Raw genomic sequence first — 25,772 nt, 5'->3', positions numbered from 1 at the left:
TACATTGAAAACGTGTGCACAAGAGTTGTTAAACCTGTTCGAGCAGCATGTTGAAGGAGGCACTATTATGTGTGGAAAGACATACATTATTGCATGATAGCGATATTGATAGTGATAAAAACAAGGCAAGTGATGGAACGTCGGGCATAGCAGAAGAAAGTGAAATGTCGGATTTGCCGGTATAAATGGAATCCAGTGCTAGTCCATATGAGCCATCCTCTGCAAGAGTGAAACAGAAAAACATTCACGATTTTTTTCCTGAGATAATTAGGCATAACGTTTATGGGAATGTGAAAGTTGCGAAAGAAATCAATAGCAGCAACTGCCGAAAGTTCAAGACAACACCGAACAAAGTGAAGCGAATTGTAACTTCTTTGGAGGGAGGTGGGACATGTATTTGCCAGTTTATATACTCCAAATTTCAGGAGGGTCGTAACATTTAAAGTCGTAGGCCAAACAAGCCGTTACAGCGATGGGCATCCCCAATCTTAAAGCAAGTACATATTTTCTTCACTACTTCAAATGCCATTATAAAATATCATCGCTGAAGATCACACGGGTGGTTGCCAGGCGAAATGTTACAATCTCCACTACCGTGAGAACCAAGGCATTGGAGATTTTACGAGATGTTACGGACTATGTACACATCAATTCAATTGATGCCCACATAAAGTTTAATACCGAACCTGGTAGATTCGAGTACGAACTCATGTCTAATAGAACACTAACAGTAACTGGAGATAAGTCAATCAACGTTTTCGTACGATCCGTTGCATATACTACTCACTCTTAAACCATTCAGGTGGTGTTGTCGATGTCAGAATGCCTTGCAAAGAAACTGTACATCTGCTTTCAAGAATCGGGTGGTAAGTTTGGCAAACGAGTTTTCGAAACACTATAAAGCGGCAAACCGCCCAATATGGAATTTGAATACAATGCCAGTAGTACAATGTAAAAAGCTCTTATTAGTATTGCCTTAGATTAGTAAGGTATTGAAACCGGAAATACAAGGACCCTTCCTTTTGTCACTGGATTCCTGGTCTGGTCAAACCGACAAGAGTTTGCCTGCCAAAACCTTCGGCAACAGAGTCGTTACTTTGAAGACAATGTTCATACCTCCTAACGCACGAAGTATTGCCAGCCTCTGCATGTATACTTTTGCGCCAATATAAACTGTTTGCGCGTCATCTGGAAGAGTATATACGTTTTGGTGGGGACCCTGCCTTCAAACTGCATGAACGACTTTATTTTGAGGCTTCATTCTTTCATCTATAATCAAATATGTACATCACAATACCAGCCTATGCTACGCTACGTGTGGAAGGCGTCTGGATACGTAGCACAGGATATGCCTCTTCCGTTCCGAAATGTATTGGACATAAATTTTACTATGCGTGACATCTGCAATGCTCCTTCCTGTGAATCCAGTGTCATTATTACCTGCTTGTAGTGCGCTCAAAACCTTTGCTTGCAGCATTGCCTTCGTCCACCACATTAGCATGTCAAGGAATGACGTCTCTGTACGTTATGTGAACATTGTTGCGCGTTACGGGCACCCGCGTGGTTGTATAGCCCCTGTTCAGAGAGGTGAGCGACTGCGCGATTGCATGCTTCTCCAGACCTTGAAGTATCTTGCGAATTATGTGAATGCAGGACGTTGCCAGCACCTAGCCATCATTCCATCATTGAAACAATAACGTTTTCTCTCCTTCACCTTGACACACTGTTAAGAAGCAAGTGTAAGAGTATGGAAATCCGTGAGACATTCTGCCATCAATTGAGACCAAGCAGCCAAACAACAATTATGTTATTCATTGATCACTCCTGGTTCGTGAGTTTCCCCCAAACCACAACATAATTATCGTTTCCGCACCCGCCCTACTCGCCATGTTTAGCTTCTACAGACTTCTTCCTTTTCACGAAAATGCAGCTAAAGCTAAGAGGTCGCCGCTTTTACATCGGTGTCGAGATACAACGCGAATCACCAACGGTCCTGGCTTTGCTCACATAGCAGGACTTCGGGGCCGCATTCAGCAGTGGTACGAACACTGGAACTGTTTTATTGCTCCGCAAGGTATTTCGAAAGCGGTGATGTTCAACGTTACGTAATTAGAATATGTTTTATCCACAGAGCTATTCCGGGAACTTGGTTCTCAGTTTTCTCCCACACAATTTCCTACCATTACATGTGTATTGTGTACTGACCATTAGTAGTAAACATGTAATAGTACATATCGCGCATACTATTACATATTTTATATTCTTATTAGCGGGCACGACGACCATTAGTAGCACATTTCAATTTGGTTCAAACCCGGACATTCAGAACAAAAGCTAAAACATTTTGTAAAATGATCATGATACTCTATTCACTAACTCAGAGAAAGTCCCAGAAAATCCCGCGTCGGGTTTGGTCAGTATGACCGCCATAATATGTAGCCTATTTCCAAAGCCAAAAGTTTGCGTGGAAACCATAGCTTTCACTTTAACTGACTATAATAGAGATTGTAAGCACAGCAGAGATGTAAACTATACTTCATTGAAAAGATATTTAACTAGTTGTTCTTCTACTAGGTAGTGTGAAAATTAAGGACATTTACATTTTTCCGTAGAGGGCAAAAGGAAAATTCCACAAACTTCCTCAGAACAAAAGTGTTTTTTGATGCTTATTGCGATATTGTAGGGAGAAGAAACATAAGATAATCGCCAATTTTTGCCTACACTCTTCTCAGTAAAACGTTACAAATACACAATATTAACACCTTCTAAATGTTAAATTCCCTGTTGTCCAAATTTTGTAAAATTTTCACCTGTGCATCCACATGTTTTCAGTGAAGTTATCAATAGATAGTCATTTGAGAAGGCTTCAATATCGCTTATAAACCCCGATGTTGACTATTTTAGGGAAGGGGAAAAGGGAAAATCCCAAAATTTGAGAGATTATTGAAAAAATGAATTATTCTTAGGAAGCCAGATTAGTCGGAGGAATTTGACATGTATACAAATTTAAAAAAAAAAAAAGTGTTTAATAACGTATAAAAATTCGTAATATTTGGGCCTAAAAGTTTTTAGAAAAAGGCGTAAAAACTAATTATTTATTATGTAAAGGTTTCAAAGTTAGATTGTTTTGAAAATAACACTTTTACTTGCATCTATTCCAGAAAAGGATGTTTGGCATCTTGGAATGTCTCTTCTTCGATATCCTTTTCGGGAACTAGCAAATCTCCATCCACTTCCACTTCATCTTCTATGTTCCTGTTGGTACGTCCATGCCATACGCAGTACATACACATGATTGAGCATTTTAACATATCTCTCCAGCACTCAGAACTTCCTTCACAGTCGTCGGTGCAGGAACTAGAGATAAGACGTAGTAGGTATTCAGGAGTAGCGGACGTCGGAGTTGGCATGAGACGTAGATAACTATTGACTATCTTCAAACCCTAGCGTCCATGTTAACACCACGCCGTTGCTGCACTTGATAAAAGACTCGGAGTGAATGCTCACCAGCGGATCTTGTTGTAAGAGGAAGTACAGCTAAGTTAAACTGCAAATGTACAGGCTGTTTGGCGATCGTCTTCACATATAGTTGCTGACATAAAATGTCCAAGTCTTCTATCTCTTTTGACTCATACAGTGACAGAAAGAAAGATTCACCAACTTAAGCCATAGATCCAACTGACACTGGAGAACTATTAAAAATAATTTGGTTTCTCTTTCGGTTCCTTATTACTCTAACTTTCTGTAAGCAGATATTTTTCATTTGCTATAAATTGACGAAACTGAATCTCAGTCTGTGATGCCGTATGCTATTAGAAGAAAGTCCTTCAAATCACCTATATCATCTTGAATAGTTCCAATATGGTGAATCTTGTGTAGGCAAGTCTTCGTTCCTGGTATCATCATTTTCAGAGATTGTCTGGTGTAGCAAGGGTAACTAGAAGAAGTAATAAATCTTTGTGTCCACCATTCAAAATAACTGTAAGATCTTCTTGGCCTCTGTAACAGCCGTTGCTGCAATCAGCATATCAACATCTGCCTTGGCCTGGAGTACCTTGCATCCTGATTTCTGGAGATGCTTACTCAAAAGATGGCTGAATCTTATTTTGTTGCTGTGATTTAGGAGAAGTTCTGTCTGCCTTACGGTAAAGTAATATTATCTTCTAATTTTATGTCTACGTGGTAAGGCTTTCCTGCATGTCCCAGATACTCCTCATCTTTTGTCCTTATATGTTAGTTATTTCCATCAAAACCGACGAGAGTTTTCCCGGAACAACATATGCAGTATAGTGCTGATATACTGTACTTCTTTGATCGTGACTGGACACTGCCTTACAACACAATACAAGCGATGCCCACCATTAACTAAGTAGGAGACATTCTGTTTTGAGGCGCTACTTGTTTTTTCTGGGTTAAAGTTCAGGACAAACCGGATATTGTCGATGATCCGCTTTAGACCTTTCCTTACCTCATTATACCTCTTTCATCAAATAAGGAGAGAGGATACGCAGATAGTCTATTTGAAGATCTCAGATAACTGTTATTCAGAGCTAACTGTGCATACCATACAGTGCAGAAAGTCGTTTGGGTTTAAACAGATTTCTTTATTACGGACAGTTACCGATCTTGTTAAGCTGCCCCAAGACTTCACACTTGATTTGCGTTTCAGATGAACTTCACTAAATTGCTTTCCTCAATCTTCTTCATCACAGCAAGTCTAACTTCTAATGATTTATCACAATTTACATTTTCATCAGGTAGCAAATCAGTAAATATTGATGTAAGTTGGGATGATCTCTCGAATGGTTTATGTTCTCGGAGCCATTTGATGAAACAGAGACATATTCGGCGTCACGAGTTTGACAAGACTCTTGCAAATCAATATATTGTTAGGAAAAACGGAGGTAACGTCAGTGGATTTCTTCACTGCTTCCACTATTCTTAAATGTGCAGGCATGGAATGAACTCATGTAACAATAGTTGAAGCAATCTTCCTTTCCGTGGTTGAGGCTACCACTACTTTTCATAGCTTTCATCAAAGCCTGTTCAATTGTTAGGTCACTCCAAATTCTGCACCAGAACTTCATACTTTGTCTAATTTGAAGTAGCTTTGTTTTGCAAGCTTCAGGAATTCTTGTGTTAGTAAAATAGATTATTATTTTAGAGGGTAATTAGCTGTATTGATGATGATGGTGATGTAATGTTCTGCCTGAATGTAGATCTTTGATCCAAAGGTCCTAGAGTAAAGTAAACCCATGGTGGTTTACTATTGCTTTCCATAGGATGATGATGACTAACTGGACGAATAAGTATGTCCTATTTAAAAATTTGATCAATATTACAACCACGAGAAAAAGTCTCAACTTGGGAATTGGATTGACTTTCTGACTAAAGAAGAATTAATCAATGATGGCGGATACATGTTAATTTGTTCCGACTATTCTTACATGCAAGATCAATATATTTATATATATTAAAATTTTATAATACGTATATATATTAAAATTTCCCTCAAATTATCGGAAATTTTCCGTTCTTCCTTTCTCCAAAAAAGCCAATATTCAGGTTTATAGAGGTTACCAAGCGATAACTTTGCTCAAAGCTAGTGGATACAGAGGGGAAAATCTTGTAATATGTATTAAGAGAGAATTTAATGCATTATATGAATCTTCATAATCTCAGTCTATGGAAGATATTAATATTATGTATTTGTAACGTTTTATTGAGAAGGGTGTATCCAATAATTTTGTATATTTTTTATGTTTCTTCTCTCTAGAATGTTGTAATAAAAAAATGAATTTTTCACGTTTATTCTGAAAAAATGTAGAATTTCCCTTTCGAGAAAAAGTAAATTTCTTCAATTTTTACATAGTACGAACAACTAGTTAAATATCTTCTCAATGAGTTATATAGTTTATAACTCCGCTGTGTTTACAACCTGGATTATAGTCAAAGTGAATGCTATGGTTTCCATGAGACCTCTTGGCGTTGGAAATAGGCTACCCAATATGGCGAACATACTGACTAAACCCAACGTGGGATTTTCTGGGAGTTTCTCTGAGTTACTGAATAGAGTGTCAAGATTATTTTAGAAAAGGTTTCGCCTTGTTTTTTTTTTTCGTCTCCCAACAATGTTATAATAAAAATCAAAAAAATCAATTTTTATCTTCTGTTTTGAGAAATTTTGTAGAATTTCCCACTTTCCCTTTTGGAAAAACGTAAATTTCCTCAATTTCCACACATTACGAACTACTAATTATTCATCCTTTTAACGAGGTATGGTTTATATCTCTGCTGTGTTTACAACCTGTATTGTAGTCAGTTAAAGTAAATGCTAGGTGTCCACAATCCGTCCGATCAGGCTTCCAAACACAATCCGTTTTCCGATCTCACTTCAGGTACCGGAGATTAACAGCGGGTACATGTTGACTATGAGTGACCACAAGGACGTTGGGCCGATCTATATATATTCTTACTTCTTATGGCTTGGGGACCCAGATTATGTGAATCTGGTTGACCTGCGACCACTTCCTGTCCGAGATTTCCAACCGCAAATGAGATCAACTTCCATATATTTGTGCTTATAAACGCCTGACAACTCCTAATATATGATTTGGGCTGATCTTCAACCTCTTTCTTCCGCTCACTTCTGGTTCATCCGACGAAGTTGTAGATAGCTCTCCAGGTCCGCTATATATAGCAGGAAACCCAATGTCACGCATTAGCTTATTATTATTATTATTATTATTATTATTATTATTATTATTATTATTATTATTATTATTATTATTATTATTATTATTATTATGTCTTTGTCTTCTTGCCGACCTGGTGTTCGTGTAGATTGAGGCGTCAAGCCAGCGATTACAAGGTCCCAGCTTCAAATTCCGATTGGGGTATATTTTTTTATAAATGTAAAACCCATCATATCAATGCTAGGGAACAATCAAGATGGACTAAGTCTTTCGTTATTGAACGGGCCCAACAATACATTTGTTTTCTTCTTCTTCTTCTTCTTCTCATTATGATTATTATTATTACTCATCACACTAATTATTAATGTTATTACTAATATTCATAATACAAATCATCCTACTGCTACTACTAATAATAATAATATCATAGTATGCCATCCTTGCGTTGTGGTTTCAGCGTGCCCCTTTCCTCTGCGGATAAACGTTTTCGTTTGAAACTTACGATCGCGTACGATAGCGTATTGTTTTGACATTGATTCGCATCAATGACGTACCAGAGATCACAATCATCACCGACTGTTATGATCTTGCGTTTGAATCATTTGTCTCCATCAGAAAACAAATTCCAGTATATTAAATTGATATCCTATTCAAAGCCTGTATGATCAGAGTACATAAATTTTAGGGGCTATGGTGAACGATTATTACATTTTCTCTTCGAAAACTTTGCGAAGCATGTTTCATCTTGGAACATGTCCGTCCACTTGTGATCGTTTCAATGCGGCACTTGTCGAGGAGTTGGATAGATTCCCTTGTAAGTTGGAAACTCATTCTTAACCTTAGTCTGTTTTTTCTATTTCTAGAAGAGCAACCAGACTTGCTACAACTTCAAACTACCTGCATCTTCAAAAATGAAAACGAAAAGCAAATTTTCGTATTTTGTTATATTTCGGGCTCACTGCTACCTCCATACAAATGAACACTACAGAACTAGCCAAAACATTGAATTCTGGAAGCAATCATACTCAGCCGGAGACTTCCTGGACATCATTTCGAACTTCTAAAACCCACCAGTATTTATATGGTTTATGCAGTGACTGTGACCAAAATCGGCGTTAATGTTCTTGTATGTGTGTTTGTGCTTCCACGATCTGATTTGATCTCAATTTATTCAGTAGGTGCTGTGTATGTTCTTGTCCATAACAAATCAATTGAAAATGTATGGAATTTACATTCACCAATTATGACATTTTGCCTCTCTATATAGAGCATCCATTTTGGAGTACATGACAGTCCATGTGCTAGAGTGGTCACTAGTATGTTTCTTCTGACAAGGGCAATTGTAATTACCTGACAAATAATTAGAAAGTAGAGCTAAATTTCGATCGATAAATGGAGGTAAACAGAATATTAGTTTATCCAACTGTGACCTTTGACCTCGCTAATAAAGACCATAATAAATATACTATTGGCAAAGCATGTGAGTAGACAGTACTAATTACTCATACATTGACTATGTGCATATGTTAAAATGTCTTAAGTGTAATATACCTAACATCTCTTCTACTTGGTCTCTTAAAATAGAGCAGTCAAATCGTGATAAATTTATTATGAACTCTCATGAGCAACAAATTGTAAGTTCCTTTGATTAGAGTTCCCGTTAATTACTGTGTATAGATGGTTTATTTATCATTCGTTCATAATTTTATAATAATACATTTTATGCAAAAAAAAAAAACGGAAAATTTCCTTTCATCGGATCTAATGATTTTCACACTTCAACATGTTGTGTAAGCAGCATAAAATTAGCAAGCATTGTATGTCTTTAAATTAAGTTCTGATTACGTTGTGTTTAATTTGGAGGTAATATGTTGTATGATTTTATGTTATCTTGATACGTTAATAAGAGTGATTTATAGACGTATGTATACCCAAGATTTCTAGTTACGGATTTTCTCTGACAAAAAAAATAGACATTCATATTCTTATGTTAACATTTACAAGTGACATGGGTTAACTTGTTACGATTTTAGTCGTGAGGAAAAGGTTCTGAAAAATCGTAGTTATTCGTTAACTGATTCATGCATAAGCAAGCTCAATTTAACTTTTATTTTACACGGGTCCCGAATTATTGAGTTCCAAGTACGTAATCTCTCAATCTATTCTCTCAAGCATAGGTTATGGACTTGGGTTTATGTTCTGTCGTATCTTGGTATCAGATAATGCCTGGGAACATCATTGAATATATTCCTTTCCTTTGTGTTATTGGTTTACGAATTATCGATGTTCAGTTTGTAGTTTAATATTTATTTCTGTATTTATTTCCTATTTTCTTCATAGATCGTGAAGATCATAGTTTGATAAGATAATATCTTTCTGGTTGTGTGATTGAGTATAATAAAATTATAGCATAAAATTATTATTTTACATTTCCTATTTTATCTTCCCAACACGAAAGCCAAATGAAGGAAGAAAATGTTGGTACGTTGAGTTCCATTGCTTCACACTAGAATATTTTAAAAAGCAACTTTTTGCCAAAATGTACTTCTGACAGTTCTCTACTAATTAGCCGTGGTATTTGTCTTGCATACGTACCTAAGGAACTTAACGTCTAGTACCGGAAAACATTGTCTATAACACAAATAGATTGAATATATTGCATGAACATTTAAAATCAGTACAACCATCTTAAATTGGTAAAGAAATCACACTGAGTGACTCAGTCGAGGAATTCGCACATATTCGATTTACCATCAATTTAGTATTTTTTGTTAAGTTTTGTGGATAAGAACGATGTCCACGAGAAACTATTTTCCTATTTCTATATAAGAATTATAACCCTGCAGTTTCCTTCTTTAAGCAGTGAACTCTCAACACGGAGAAGGGAGTTGACATAAGAGGGTAGATGGAACAAGGGATAGTTTGAAGGTGCTAATTAAGGACTACACTTTAGATATGGTAACAATTCAACATCTTGAGTTCCGGAATTTTTCTTCGGTTACACAAAACCTATGACAGGAAGCACTATTCTGCTACACCAATAGACGTTTGAGATTTAATTAATGTGGGTGCATTTGTAATAAACTTGATATGTTCGTTGAGTTGCTCAAAGTAATGCTTAGTGTTAACAGCACGATTATGCGAAACAAGTTACCAGTACACGAAACCTCCAAAACTCAACCATACACTAAACATGAGTATGCATTCAAATAGAGCCGATGATCCACAGGATGGTTCAACAGTACTTTACACACTTAAATACTTCGTTGGATCTGTGGAGGAGTTTGATCATTGGGGATAATTCGACGTCATCTGTACACTTTGTCAACGTGGCCAGTATCCTGTGTATGATGAAATTTGAGGGCCCTAAATAGGCAAGGAACATATGGGTGGTGGTGCTCAGATTTTCATCGATAACTTGGCGTACAGTTTCTTTGTTGCAAGTGGAAGATCTTCCTTCGAAAGTCTGTTGTTCTTTTTCTGGCAAGTCATAATCATGTTTATTTAATTTCTTGACCCATACCTTTACTGTATCAAAACTTATTGTATGGTCCCCCTTTCATTGTACACATGTTTCGTGCCACTTCTTGGGATGTATGTCTCAAATCACGAATAAGTGTTATTTGCCTCATCATATTTCAGATCAGAAGATCACCTGCCACGAGAGTGAAATCGGCTTTAACGAATTTATACAAGGGCAAGGATTTCCCTGTACTTTGTCGTGTTTGTTAGTTCCTGTTCATCATTAACGTTTTCAGATGTGTCGAAACTTCATAATCTGACATGGTGAACAATATGTAGGATACCTTGGTACACCTGTGATCGTGCTATTGGGGACTGGGGCTGCTAGGGGCTATTACTGTATTGACCGTTTCCCGTCGTAATGCTTTGCGCTCATTTGTCGTTTATAACCATTTATGATGCTTTCTTTTCCTCACCCGATCACAATTTCTTCTTTATATTTCATCAATTTTAACCCTTTATAGAAGCCAATCTAATTTAGCTTTACTATGAACTCAAACCTCCAGTGTTGATTGTCACAAGATCCGGAGATATACCGCAGTCTGTATGGCATAATCCAAACTGAGTTCGTGACCGTCATATAATATAAATTTTTGGAAACACCAGGAAGCTAATTCTTAGCGACGGTTTGCCACTCACTTCCCTGATAGCCATTTATGTATTTACCTCCCTTTGCAGCATTTCTCTTACTGAATTCTTAATACAGAGAGGTCATTTAGATATCTGTGAAAAAAATCGCTTTTCTGTGTTCACTGTAGATCACCCTGTTAGCAAGCCTTCTTATCTTACACATTTAATCTTGAAGTGTGATGATTACCCAGCATATCAGGTGTTGAATATATCAGTGAAAAACACAGCGAATGATTTTTTGGTACCATAACTTCCACATTCTCTATTCTAACTTAAGGCGTGTCTCCCTTTTCTGTAATTTATATAAAACGCAATTGTTTAAATAACGTGCTTCCCTTTATAGATGTTTATTTAATATCATATTAATTCAGACGGTAAGATAAAATGATATGATATTTCATATTTTATGCTAATCAACAATCCTTTATTTATGTAATAATGTGGTTCTTTTCAAAATGTTGGAATTTATGTTTCTTTAAAAAACATATTTAAAAAGGACATATTTAGATCTTTTTACTGACGTTCAATTGCTAGTGACCTTACCTGGAAAGATCCCAGGCAATTGCAATGATACAATTAACAGTAAGATCCACTGGTACAATGTCAGCCTCCTTTTGTCGATCTATAAGTTGTACACGCGACATTCCGGTAAAACCAGCCGCTAGTGGTCCTGTTGCTGCATTAAAGTTGTTAATCCATCCAGGAAAAGGATCCTTCCAGGATGGTCCAACTGTAATAAAAAAAATATTCTATAAATTACTAAAGTTCAAGACTTTACGTCGCTTACTATAATATTTATCATCAGTCATGGTTATCAACTACATAATCGTCTTTGTTTCACTAGTACGCCAGTTTCACCAAACTAGAAAAGTCCTCATAATATCAAACGTGAAAACTCAGCATCTCCAAATAAAAGAAAAGTACTCTAATATAATTTCTCTTCTTCCAAAGTAAGAGGGGGTGTAAATATCCAACTCTTCTCCATATACGTATTAGTATTAAAACCATTCAGTTTACTCCAGCCATGCCCAGAATTAATATAAAAATGAAATACTATTTACCATGTTCTCCTCCAATTTCAATATTGAAAGTTTTCTGCCTTTTTTAGGATTGTCAAAATGTTCTAACTGTGCTTTCTCTGCTTACGGACATTCGTAGTATTAACCCATTTAGGATTTTTGGTAACTTTTGTTACTATGCCGTAGTATCGTTTTTGACCGTTTATTTACGTTCTAAAACAGGTATTTAAGACTGTTTTTATATTAGGCAAGTCACGGATGGAACAAAGAACAACACAGATGCGTTCTGGAACCGGATGGTCAATTTGGCGCGCCAAGCCGGAGCGAAGGAGCGTGACTTTTTTACTTTTTTAAAAGGCAAATTTCAAAATTTCTTCATGCCTTTCCGTTCCACGTTATGAGATTGGAACTTTGCGTACGAATTGTGTATTACTTTGTGTACTTGTCAAATTTTTCTGAGATCCTTACGTGAAACTGGGGCCGGGCCCGACGGGCACAAGTGTTCCGAGGGATGATTTTTTCAGAAAAATTTTCGGTTTTCTCCCAATTTTTCCGCTTTAGGTACATGATACGAACATGTGAGTAGAACCGTTCGAAAGGGCTCGTTATATGGGAAAACGGACGTTTAAACCATAACTCTAGGCCAAACAGTAATGACGCAGTGGATTTTTATAATATGTATATATATGTATAATATGTATATATATGTATAATATGTATATATAATATGTATATGTAATATGTATGTATAATATGTATATATATGTTGTATATATATATATATAGAGAGAGAGAGCCTGAAATTAGATTTTCAACAAAATTTCCGACGTTTGTTCTCAAGATAAAAAATTGAAATTTTCCATACGTATTATGTACATAACAACGTAATGTAGGATAAATTCAAATCCCTATGTGAACCCAGCCCGCCAGAGGGGCACAAAAATTTCGATATTTTACAAAATCCCTCGTTTTTTTTCGATTATCCCCTTTCGGGTATGTGATACGTACAAGCGAGTGATATCCCATTGGAAAGTATGATCAATCCTGAAAAACGACGTGGGAACCATGATCCTACGATAAATGGTGAGGGAAGCAGTACTTGTTTGAGTGAAAGTCTAAAATTTACAAAAAAAAAAAAAAAAAAAACTGGAGATCCTAAAAGGGTTAATCCTATTTTATTAATCTGTCCTTGACTAAGCTCTGTACAATGCAGCATATATGTATGTCTTCTGAAGCAAAGATTTAAGAATGTTATTACTTTCTTAATTTTAAAGCAATAACTAGTCTGATCAAGATTTTGACCATTTCTAAACATATTAACTCTGAAGTACTCGCTCGGTTAAGAGACGAAAACGATATTGACGAAGAAATTAAATGTCGACTAAAAGCAGGTAATTCGTGTTATTATTAAGTTCAAAATGTCTTGTCGTCGCGAATTCTGTCGAGGAATGTGAAGCTTAAAATATATAAAATGACAATCATTCCTGTTGTGTTGTATGGTTGCGAAACCTGGTTCGTTTACTTTGAGAGAAGAACATAGACTGAAAGTATTTGAGAACAAGATCCTCAAGCGAATGTTCCGACCCAAGAGGAACGGGAACGGAGAATGGCGGAAACTTCAAACCGAGGAACTACATAATCTGTACGTTTAGCCAAACATTGTTAGTGTCATAAAGTCTAGGAGGTTTAGGTGGGCAGGTCATTAATCAGGATGGAAGAAAGTAGAAACGTTTTCAAAGTGTTAACTGAAAAAACGGCCATTAGAAAGACCTAAGCGCAAATGGGAGGACAATATTAAGATGAATCTCGCAGAACTAGGAATACCAAGTAGAAACTGGATTGAGTTTCCTAAGGATAGACGTCAGTAGAGAGTTTTGTGAAACAGCATTGAACCCTTGGTTTCCAAAGGTCATACATTTAGTTTCAGTAGTCGCTCGATTTTTTGTCAGGAATATTAGCGGGAGGAATTACTAGAGTTAATTTAGTGTTATTTTATTATATAGCCTAACTTTGTTAATATTTGTCTCACTGTTTCTAGAAATTATTGTATTTATGAATAATTTTAACATTTTTACACAAAATTTAGAAAAGATATTTAATTCAAAGTGTTTGTGTGAGAAAAACAACAAAATTGTTTAGTTTTTAGGTTTTTTTTCTTTTTCCGAAGCAATAAACGACCAAAACTATAAAATTTAGGTGTTAAGCAAGAAATGAACAATTCACCCGTTTCCTTTATCTTCAACATACAAGTCTCTAACTCTTGCACTAGAAAATAATTGTTGCCTCATCTTCTAGGCTTTGGGAGACTAAGTGCAATATTATGAGCACCCATGCGAATATTAAAAGTAAAAACGGAATTTTTCTATTCGAAATTACCTTTTGCTACATAATCTTTCCTCCAATACCATGTTCAATATCATGATCATCAACAGGTGTCAGTGATGCCTGATGTTACGAGCTCTCTGCTATTTCTTCTGGCCACTTTCAAGGGCGCCCATTAGGAAAGGCAAAGTGGGGCGCCCCCTAGAGGAAATTGTACTTCAGAATATCGAAAATCCAATAGAATTTTATATTAGTTACAGCAAAATTTGAAACTATTTTTGAAACGTCGCCTATACTTGCTCCTCCTTGAAAACCACAACATGGGCGTCCTTGGACACTTTCACTAACTTATGTCTCAGAGAACTGCAGTCGGTGGCAAATTTTCTTCACCTTCATCATTATTAACATCTGCAAAACCGTTTTCGTCAATTTCTTAACTCTTGACTACTTGACCACTCAAACTATACGCACAAACCTTTCGACGTTTTGGAACACTCATGACTGCGGAATACAGATGCAACTCCCAAATTCTTAGACAGAATGACAATGAGCTTTTCCTTTTACATTCGATCACACACTCAGGTCGTATAACTACAGTGGATAAAAATGTACACAGAGACCCATTGTGTTAACATTCCGAACTAACAGTAAGGAAGTTAGATCGGATTAGATTAATCCAGTAATGTTTCAGCCTGCCAAAATAATATTTAGTTTGTAATGCTTACAATCATTATAAGTTGTATTTAGTTTTTAACATGTGAATTTGTAAAATATTCAACATCTGTCACATCTAAAACATAATGCAAGTTTCCTTCCTCGTTAGCAATGTGTGGAACTCTTTTATGTTTATTTTAGATGTCTAATTTATCATCGATACATCAGACAGATAATTTTTTACGAGTCATTTAATTGAATATAAAAATTACGAAAAAATCAATCCTTTACATTACAAAGACAATTATATTTGCAAATACAAAAGAAGAAAGACCAATGCACGTTGGAGAATGGCGGGGAAGGAACGCAAGAGCTGCAGAAATGTCATCACGAAGGGTGACAGGCATGCACGAAACGCATATTGATACACTCTGTTTGCATGCAGTTCAGAACAAGTCCTCGTAGATATTCAGACACATGTCCTACTGCAACACAAGCTGACAAATGTTTCTATGTAGATATCAGTCGGTTGTTTGGCAAACAACTCATCGACTACATCCGGTTTCAATAAACATAGATGTTCGTTCAGTTTTACACATATATGAATACATAGGTCATATCTAATTATTCTTTTGTTCTAGTTTTAGAGTAGGACACTGCTGTCTTATTGTTGCTCCGAAACAGTAAAACAAATGTGGAACAATTTGAGCTGAGAAATAGCGCAGCAATTCAGAAAATCGGTAGGTAGATATGGATTAGAAGGAATTACCCTATTTGTTGAAGTATCAATCTGAATTTCCAATGTCTCTAAAGAAACGCCGCGAAAATTATAGAAATAGCTAATAACAGTATGTGAGAAGTGACTAAATAACATGGAGGATTGCAACGAAACTGTGTTTATAAACAATACACAAAAAATAAGCGAACAAGTACTTTTGTTTGTTTGTTTGTGCGGGAAAACTGTTGGAACCAAGGTCCCCTTCGAAAGAATAAATATAACCGTAGAAAAGCAGGAAAGAGTGGGCCGGAGCGAATGAAATTGTGCATATATATTGTATATATAAAATAAGTAATACATGTTTCACAATTGTCTCCACCCGATTTGCTTCAAATTTCGCATGTCAACTTTAAGCACAAAAACTTAATCGTATGTTATACTATTTCGGTAGGCGTCTTTAACTCTTAAAATGTTTTTCCACATAGACAAAAGCACATGTTGATTTATTTTCTTTTTTCTGTTGATGCGACAAATTTGAAGCAAATCCGAAGGCGACACTTGGGAAACACGAATTGCCTTATTTTAAATATGGAATACCCACAAAAAATTCCATTCATTTGGTCCACTGCTTGCATCCTGTGCTACTACGGACATATTTCGTTTTTTCGGAGGAGCCCTTGGCCCCAACATTGATTTTTCACAGAAGTTAAAAGCACGTGCTTTTTTTATTTCTTAGTATTTTCTATAAACAGAGTTCCCTTGCTATTTTCCATATCATTTAGGAATTTCTGACGTATACTTATTTGCACTTTTGATATTTTGTAATCAACAGTTTGGAAAGATCTGTGCCCCACCTAACCGTTTTTCTTTTTTCAGGATAATAGGAAACACTATTTCCTGATTTTACATCTGCAATATCTGTGCACAATTTCATTCACTTCCGTTCATTTCTTCTTGCCTTTCGAGCGTCAACTTTCAAATATTGGGTGGGGGCTCTTGCCACTAAGACCGCTTTTCAGCATAAATAAAAAATATTTTCCTTTATTTTTGCGTAATGTTCCTACACAAAGTTTCGTTGCAATTCACCATGTCATTTACAAAATTCCGACATACTGTTAGTAGCACTTTTGATATTTCTTGATCGAAGGTTTGGAGGAGTCCGTGCCCCACGCAACCTTTTTTTTTTTTTTTTTTTAGGAAAATACGAAATACGAATTCCCTTATTTTACGTCTACACTATCTGTGCACAATTTCATTAACTTCGGTCCACTTCTTCTTGCCTTTTGGGCATCAACTTTCAAATATTGGGTGAGGGCTTTTGTCTCCTAAAACCGTTTTTCCGCAGAAAATAGAAAACATGTATTCGTTTATTTCATGTATCCTCCTGAGACCGGCATATTGAATATTGTCTGTAATCTCTAAATTTCGGGTTTAACTAAACCTGTACAACATATCTAAAGAGTAACAAAGTTTATTTTTATCGTTACTTTCAACATGTGAATGAACAGCTGTGGTTGCTCTAAGAACCATTAGTATTAAATGTATATGAAACATACGCATACTTACAAATAGATCAGTATGAATACTGATTCTTAATTGAAAAGAGTGTAGTATTTTATTGTTATACAATACATCGCTAATGGAAGTGTCACCATTGATCTCAGCGATCGCCAAAGCTATGGATTTGACACTAATATCGGTCATTTTGGATTAGTTTTGTATGTTTCATTAAACGCTTCCCCCCAGCCCCCTGGCTAGGATTTTGATAATAACCCATCGCCTTGGTCTGGGGTCTGAACGAAGGTATCCGTGACCAAATTTAGGTCACTCTCGATCAACTTGTATAGTCCCCAGGCCAGTCCCGGTAAACGCCCCCCTGAGACCACCTGGTTCGAATTTTTTTTAAAAAAAACTTCGTCTTGGTCTGGAGCCTGGACCAAGGTACACCTGAGCAAAATTTGGCAACTCTCGGTCCACTCGTCTGATCCCCAGGCCGCACACAAGCAGACAGATAAACAAACAAACAAACTCTTTATTTTATTTATATTAGATATTAGATACAGTGAATTTCTAATTTGATAGAAAGGTAACGTTTTATGATACATGAAACAATCGGCATTGAAAGTTTTTTAAAATAATTGTCAATGTTTTTGAATGTGTGAAACTTTTTGAAACAGTTTTCCTTTTTTGTTCAACACAAAAATACACAACGCTCCATGCAGTGTTTCTTATTCTACTTTTACATTTGGGCATGCGAGATCTATTGTTAGAGTTTCTCATTTGGTCAAACTCTGGAATGTGACATCCTCAAAGTCTCTCATCCACTTCGCGCAATGGCAGCGTGAAAGAACGACGTTGAGGCTGTTCTTCATGTTTGCTGATTTCAACCATGGGCCACACCTTCCAAAATGTATCTGTTTTACCTCTTCTGAAAATTTAGAGTCATTTACTACCGTCAATCTTCTCCGAAGTGTAAAGAACCCTTCTCTTGTCATTATATTGTCAATTTTGGTACACGAAGTCCTTTTCTTTAATACATATGTAACTGTGGAAAAGATGTACCGCAAACCACAGATATTAGATGCCTTACTTCTTCTGGTGAAACATACAAAGATATTCCACACACTTGTATATTTGTAATATTAGTCATGTCGGCTTCTAAAGTATAACAATCATCACCAAAATATTGTTCAAAGTATTCAAGGGGTGTTGGCACTTCATTCATGTCCGGAAGATTTTCACAAACGTATTCGGAAATAATGGATCAAAATTCAACTTCTTCTTCACAACAATCGGCGAATATTCTTTAAAGTAGTTTCCGACAACTCACTATCACTCTTGCTGTAACTATCACTATCGGTAATCTGGTATTCATCACTTGTTAATTCTGAAATATCTTCATCACTATCAGGTGCATTAGATCAGCATTAATCTCTTCCTTTTCAAGACATTTTTGTTTTTTCAGCTTTCCCCTCGGAAGCTGGTATTGGTTGTCCGATCCCGAGCCAGATGCATCTTCTTCCGAAACAAAAACACAAAGAAATCATTTTTTATTACTATCTCCAAAAATATCTGCTTGAAGTAATATGTATGGTGCCTTTTGTGACAACAGTTTCTCCAGCTCTTTCCAAAAAATAATATGTAAAGATGTTGAGGCCTGTAATGTAAATAGTTCCTTAACACACCTGAACCTGTGATTTCGTGCATCTGCAATATTAATAGACAGGAAACAATAAACGGGGCAGTGGCTGAAAAATATGACAAAATTGTTTATCAATTTACGCTCAGCACGGTTTGTTATATTACTGTTACGAAATATCAGCTGCAACAAAACACACTGCCAGTCAAAAATGTATACCTCTTAGAACAAAAATGTACTTAATAGTATGATCAAAAGAGTACTCCGCAAGCTGGAATCTCTAAAGGGTACGATCGATTATAAATTACTATTTAGCACGTCTACATGCTTCTCCACTCGTACTAAATTCAGATCAGTTAACACATACACAAATGGCTTTGAAACACATGTCCAACCATCCTGACAGCCTTCATAGGGTTTCTCCTTATTTTGTTTAGGCGGATACTGTAATGGCACCTTAGTAAAAGTACTTCCAAAATTCTAGCCCTTCAATAACCTGGCCAGAGCTATAGGTGCCTAATGGTTAAACACAAGAATTCTTGTGCGATTAAAACAAAAAATAGGGGCAGACTCCGTAGCCCCCTGCCTATACGCCAGCCTAACAACTCTGAAGGGTAACACTAATGACACTGTATGTTATATCCAAAACCAGCAAAAAGATATATTTGGCAAGCTTTCATATTTTCAACTTAAATTTTATGGAAGAGCATAATTCATCTTTCAAAATAAGGATTTCTTTTATGTTTGTAATAGTGGATTTTCATCTACTGGTTACACCAGTAACCGTAGTTAAAATCTTATTATTACGTGGAAATACGATGGGTAACCAAAATGTGTTCTCCACCTTTTTACTCAGTGCGCTTTTAGTCTTTGAAAATATACTATTTTGTCACGAAACGCTTTACGTATCAAATAAAAGGAACGTAACTTACTTTGAGAACGCATTTTGGCGGCAACAACAAGCTTTCCCTCCATTCATACGTAGTGTTATCTGAGACTCACTTTAATGTAAACAAATCACGCATATAGGCGATTTAACATATTTGGGAGAGTAATTTTGTGGTTTTTGGCGTTTCATCGCGCCTCTACCGCTGGTAGAACGTTAGTGGTGTAATCTTCAAAACGAAAGTGGGGCCACAGCATATCGTCGCTACAGGGCATCCAATTTTTTCGGAAGATCGCTAGTTGCCCTTCGCTGGTCCACCGACGCTTTTGATACGGGATACCTTGAGTTTTAGGTTGCTTACATTATCATTTTTCTCCTTCTACATTACACAAAAACAAAACTTTCATACAAAATAACGTAATAATCAGAATATTAATAAAAGGTATGTTTGAGTGCGCGGGGCAGACATCACGTGTTCGCGGGCTAACGGTTAAACATTTTGATTTCTCCAATATCGAGTAGACTGATGTAATGTTGAACTCGACAATCTGCAATCTATATTAATGGATCGTCAAAGAATATAGAGAAATGCCAGAAGAGTTACATATAACCGTCTCCTTTAGCCTAGCTGGCATGACCGTGATACTAAAAACTTAAAGATTTCATTTCATTTAAATTCCGAAGAGATATGTTTAAACTGTAGTTTCACGTAACGTTTAGTCTCGATGCTCAAGCAGGGCGTTAACTTCCTCATATCTAAACGCTGCAACAACATCGATTAATACTACTTGTATCATTTATTTTCAACAATTTAATTTGACAATTTAGATTTCAATTCTCTTGACTATTGTTTCTACATAACACTTTATATTTTATTACAACCGAAATATGAACTTGACAACATTGGAATTGTAAAAGTATGCAATTTGCTTAAGTCACTTATGCCAAGTTTATCATCACTTAATTAACAGCGATGTCATAGAGTAGGGGGATAAGCGTTGGGATCACATCCCGGTGGTCCTTGGTTCGATTACTGTTGGATAATTAAAGAAAAGTTTTATCATTTTAAATATTGGTACTTCGAACATAAGGTATCATGGAAAAAATTCAATTTCTCTCGTGCTTAGTCTTGAGGCAACTTTCTTCAGTGCACTCGCAATAGAACAGTGACCAACGAAAGACAACTACAAGATGCCATCAGCCGTATCAACATCGATTCGTACTGTCTGGGAAGTAACATGTTCAGAGAACAATATTGATGAATACGTAAAGCATACCGTTAGTATGGGTCAAAAATACCACTGATCAAAAACAAAGCTTTTTTTCTCCCAACAATTTCTTATGTTTCTACTACTTCTACTACTACCACTACTGCTAGAAATATTAATGTTTAAAGCAATTTAGCATTTCAGATATGTTCCTTACCAACAAAGTGACTTGAAATTGAATAATCAAAAAATTCATATAATATAAAATATGTTGGGGCGATGGGATTCGAAACCAGGTCTATGCCATACAAATTTCATTCTCTGCCAATCTTTTTTTCTCTTTTTAATAAAATGCGCCCCAAACGTGGTATTCTTCGTCAGTGGAACCTCAAGACCTTCCGACTTTTCCAAACACGACAGGGACACGAGCACAGAAATATCGAGGGCAGATAAAATTCAGAACTTGCTCTTCAGAGAGGTTCGAACCCCCGATGGGCTTCACTTTAATTGTCAGTAATCTGCCACGAATTCCTCATACAAAGAAACTAAACCAGTAGTTACGAATGCAGAACAGAGTTAGTAGTAAGAAAAAACAGAATTTTTGACACGTGCTGATAGAATTCAGGGAATGAGAATATAACGTTTGCCGTCTTTTCTTCTTCGTAAATTAGAAGTTAAAGTGAGCAAGAATAGTAATGTAAATCGGGACCATCGTTAAGAACGATGAGGCAGTCTTAACTTGAACAACGTTTTGTGATATTTTCCTTGTTAACAAAGGTCTATATCACTTGTTTTTGAGTTAAAGAAAGAAATCTCGAGTAAGTCATTGCGACACTCACATGAAAAACGTCTCCTTATACGAGCATTTGTATCTTGTTTATTTTCTTAGATGTAACAATTTTAACTAGCTAAAAGTTTGAGTGAAAGCTGAAGTAACGCAGTAGGTAAATAGTTAGCGCATTGAACTTCTATTCGGCGGACCCGGTTTCAAATCCCGGCCAGGTTGAAGCTTTTTCAAATGTTTTAATTTCAATTTCAATGTATAACCAGTGTGACAAGCAAAATCTTCTCTCCAGAAAAAAAATATGTTGGAATGAGAAGAATTGGAGAAGTTTTGTCAATGGAGGCAATCATTTACAAACTTATTTCCAGCAGTTGTTCTAGATTTGATATTTTCATCTACTTTCAAGCATTTTCTGATTCATTCGTGGTCAGTGTTTTCATTTCTTTAAACATATAATATATAATGAAATAATACCTTACATACACAGCAATATTGAAACTAATATACATTGTTCATTGGAAAACATGCTCTGTACCATAGAGATTCATCTCATAATGGAGAAATGTTTCGTGTGTCATCTATTTACAATTTTACTTGCATAAATACATCACTCAGTCAGTGTGCTGTCAGTGCGAAGAAATGTTACATGTAAGTTGGGTTGCATCTGTTCAGGCGTTCTACAAACTGCAAATTATTTGGACCCCAAGTAATGGAATTAGAGCAGTTAGAGGGAGATACTTTTGCTGGTGGCTATACATTCATACACTCTGAAAGGAATTTGATGAAATTAACATTTGGAGAAGTTTGTCACAAATGAGGCTATGCATAAAGTTGCAGATCACAGCTCAAGATGGCAGATAGTCAGCTTACATGAACTGGAAATCTATAGTTTGGTCAAGCGAATTGCGCGTTGTCTGCATTTCAATGACAGCACGCGTCGAGTGGATCAACATTCAAATAAAAATGCAAATTCACCTCTATAATGATGAGGTGTTATGTCAAGCTGTAACAAGTTCAGTAGGGGCGAATGCTATGGGCGTTTTGTTCTACTATGACATGAGGTTATTGACAAAGTCGAATATGAAAGAGTGCAATGTTTAGCTGAGTTTGGTCAGTGAGCAGTTTTTTCATTTTTTTCAAACAATTTGCTCTCATTATGAATGTACAGTTAATATTTCCATGTTCCAAGTCACAACTGTCGTGTCGTACTTTAGAAAGTGTTTGCACATGGACTGCATTCTCTTATTTTCGAGTTCATGGTGAAATTCAATTAAAATCTGTGGAAATATTTGGAACAGTGAGTGAAGTGCGTAAATAGGCACCCTTCTACTTTGCTGGAATTAAGATATTTTTATGAAATGCGAAGGGACAGACCTGAAACAGAATCTGGTGGAAATCTAGAACACAGTTTCCCTATTAGACACGTTCTGTGCACCATAACCAATCTTTTGTTCACTATGCTAATGACTAAACACATAGGGCCTTATGCAAAGACGTTCTGACGTGTGATTAGTGCCATACTAAAGGGTTCGACTAACATATGTTTGCTGCAGTAGTCAAGTCTTTAGTATGATACTAGTCGTACGTCAAAACGACTCTGCATAAGGCGGATAATTGTTAAAAGTAACATTGGAATATCATATTCTATGCTTTTATTTTTCATGTATTAAAGTTTGAACAGACATAGTTTAATATATACTTAATGTAACATACTTACCGATAGAAGGTCTAAAGATTGAAACCGGAAGAATCTTTGAGTATGAGTGAACAACATGTTCTGCTATACATTTAGAAAAATTATAGGCATTTTGCCCACCAACTAGCAGCCTGGAAAAATAATTGAATGGAACACAATATATTACAGATATACAATACACAATATATTACAGATAGATACACAATATATTTCTGATATTATTTTTCTAGGAAGGTATATCTTGTACAGAATAATTCAAATGTATTAGTCATTAATTAATAATTTGAGGGAGGGACGTTATTATTATTGTCAGGTATGTATTATGAACGTTGCGGGACATTTGAAACTGGACATTAAATTCATCTTCCATCAGTAACATACTGGCATAATAATAGACGAATTGAACATTTTCTAAAAATAAAACTAAATCTTTAATGTATGCGTTTCTAATGGATAAAATGCCGCTATTTTGTTTTAGGTAGGGTACTCCCGTTATTTTCCATATTTCCACTTCAGAAATAATTCTACACTCATGGACTTTCATTAACTTCTGTCTTCACCCCACTACGTAAACGTTGAACTGTATTTAAATTTATTTTATCTGCTATATTGATTCTCCGCTGTAGTTATGCAACCATACGGAACTTGACAAAAAATGTCCTTCGCCATACTTATTCTTTTCGAGACTTCAATATCCTGCCAAGAAATTTATTGTTCACTGGAACGTTGTTCAACGTGTCAGGAATTAGATCCTCATTTCGAAACAGAATATTTAAGGATTGTTTATTTCACCTGGAGGAATACCATGGGTCGACTTTAAAATACATTGAATCATGCATTTCTACATATAGCAGAGTATACGTTTCAGACGATAACCTTTCACCTCTGCTGTATGGCAATAGCTTTGGAGTTATATTTGTAAAACAAAATAATTCTGGGGAACTTTTTACTGGGGAACTTTTTCTTGTTTCTACGAGTAGAATCACGTCCCAAGCGTTATGTACATAAATGCAGAGGTTGTTTTGCGTATATGTGATCAAATTGCAGTTATCAATCATATACTAAAGACTATAATGGCACACACGAAAGATGGGATTTGTTTGTTCAAAAGGCCTGGCAACATGACTTTTATTACAGGATGCTCCATTCCGGAACTACAACATGAATTTTCCCTTCCTCTTTCACAGCTTTTCATAGTCCCCTGACAGTTATCACACGCTTGTTGCCCAAAGTCTTTTAAAACAGTCCAAATTCACAAACACGTATATTGCACTTGCAAATGGAGACACTCCTGTTATCTTATTCAAAATATATGCCCTGTTTTAGAGTAGCCTCCTTCATATGCTAGTATAATATGAGGGACAATTTCTTGATATATGCGTACTATGTTCATCTCGTTTCCATAAATTTCTGGTAGCTCTTACAATCTCAGAATTCGGCCTCAAAATCTTCTGCTGGTAACAGTAGGTGCTGATTTTGATGTTTTTCTTCGTTCTGTGAATCTTCAGTTATCCACTGATACTGTACATGATGACTTTTGTATTGATGCAATTGGAAAGGTATACCCACACCGCTTCATTGTAGCAATATATTATCATCTTTGATCTACAGATGCCGTACGTATAGCTTTGAATAATATAAATTCCTACAACTACTTTTTTGTAACATTTCTTGGAATTTTTGTGTCGTTCCTTTTTTCGGAACACTTCACCCTTTATCGCGTGGCTCTGTGTTGTTCGGCTGAAATTTAGTGTACGATTAGCGACTAGGAAATATGAAGTACGGGTGTTCAATTTGAGGTGAGATCCAAACCATATGAGAAACTTATCCTGGAAGCAAACCTGGGCCTTTCTTACGTTCATCCAAGTTAACCCTTTTCCCTAGCCGTATGTACTGTATGTCACATACTTTTTATACTTCTAGATTTATGCAAGAAATCGTGATAAGTATATTTAAAACCATGAGGAAATAAGGTGACTTTGTATCATTAGCATGAACGTAAAATGATTTTCTTCCTTCTAGCGGCTTATTTTCCATTCCAACTCTAGCTTTATTTCTTGACACGTCTCCGTATTTCAAATAATTGTGACTTCCAGGTTTCTAGAATTGTCAATGATGTTATTTTCTTCTTAAAACCTCTGTACGTGACTAGAATCTACACTGGTTCCTTATAACTTTGATTCCAATATGTCGGAAACCTTCTCTTTGTCATCTTAATTAGTACTTTAAGGGCCTCATACACTCTCAGTTTTAACTAATCAGCCAACTGAGCTAAAAACTGACTTAACCGATCGTAAAATGAACTAAACTGATAGTGTGTAGAGTACTGTCAGTTAATCGACTTCAGTCCTTCCTTCACTTTCTTCAGTTCAGTTTCACCAGATGTTCTGTTGCAGTGGACATTCTAGGCTGAGCAGTTTCCTGGACAATTAGAAGCATAAGTTCCTTGATATATCAAAGCTTTGGAAAGTACACTTCCTCACCTCCAGTCCCCAATTT

The 25,772-nt window shown here is 36.1% G+C and overlaps 1 protein-coding gene across 1 annotated transcript in view; it reads right to left on the bottom strand.

The window, feature by feature from the left end:
- Positions 1-3,789: 3,789 nt before the first annotated feature.
- The window catches only part of LOC145660795 (putative fatty acyl-CoA reductase CG5065), a 75,583-nt gene continuing 53,600 nt past the window's right edge, over positions 3,790-25,772 (bottom strand). The window contains exons 4-6 of the mRNA XM_081726204.1: positions 23,295-23,404; positions 11,391-11,577; positions 3,790-3,937 (exon numbers count right to left, since the gene is read on the bottom strand). Coding sequence (XP_081582330.1) covers positions 3,790-3,937; positions 11,391-11,577; positions 23,295-23,404 — 445 coding nt within the window. The remainder of the gene's footprint in view (positions 3,938-11,390; positions 11,578-23,294; positions 23,405-25,772) is intronic.

The sequence above is a fragment of the Thermobia domestica genome, chromosome 9 (assembly GCF_964235325.1).
Source record: "Thermobia domestica chromosome 9, izTheDome1.hap1.1, whole genome shotgun sequence".
Classification (NCBI taxonomy): Eukaryota; Metazoa; Arthropoda; class Insecta; order Zygentoma; family Lepismatidae; genus Thermobia; species Thermobia domestica.
This window is presented reverse-complemented; position numbering and strand designations above follow the sequence as displayed.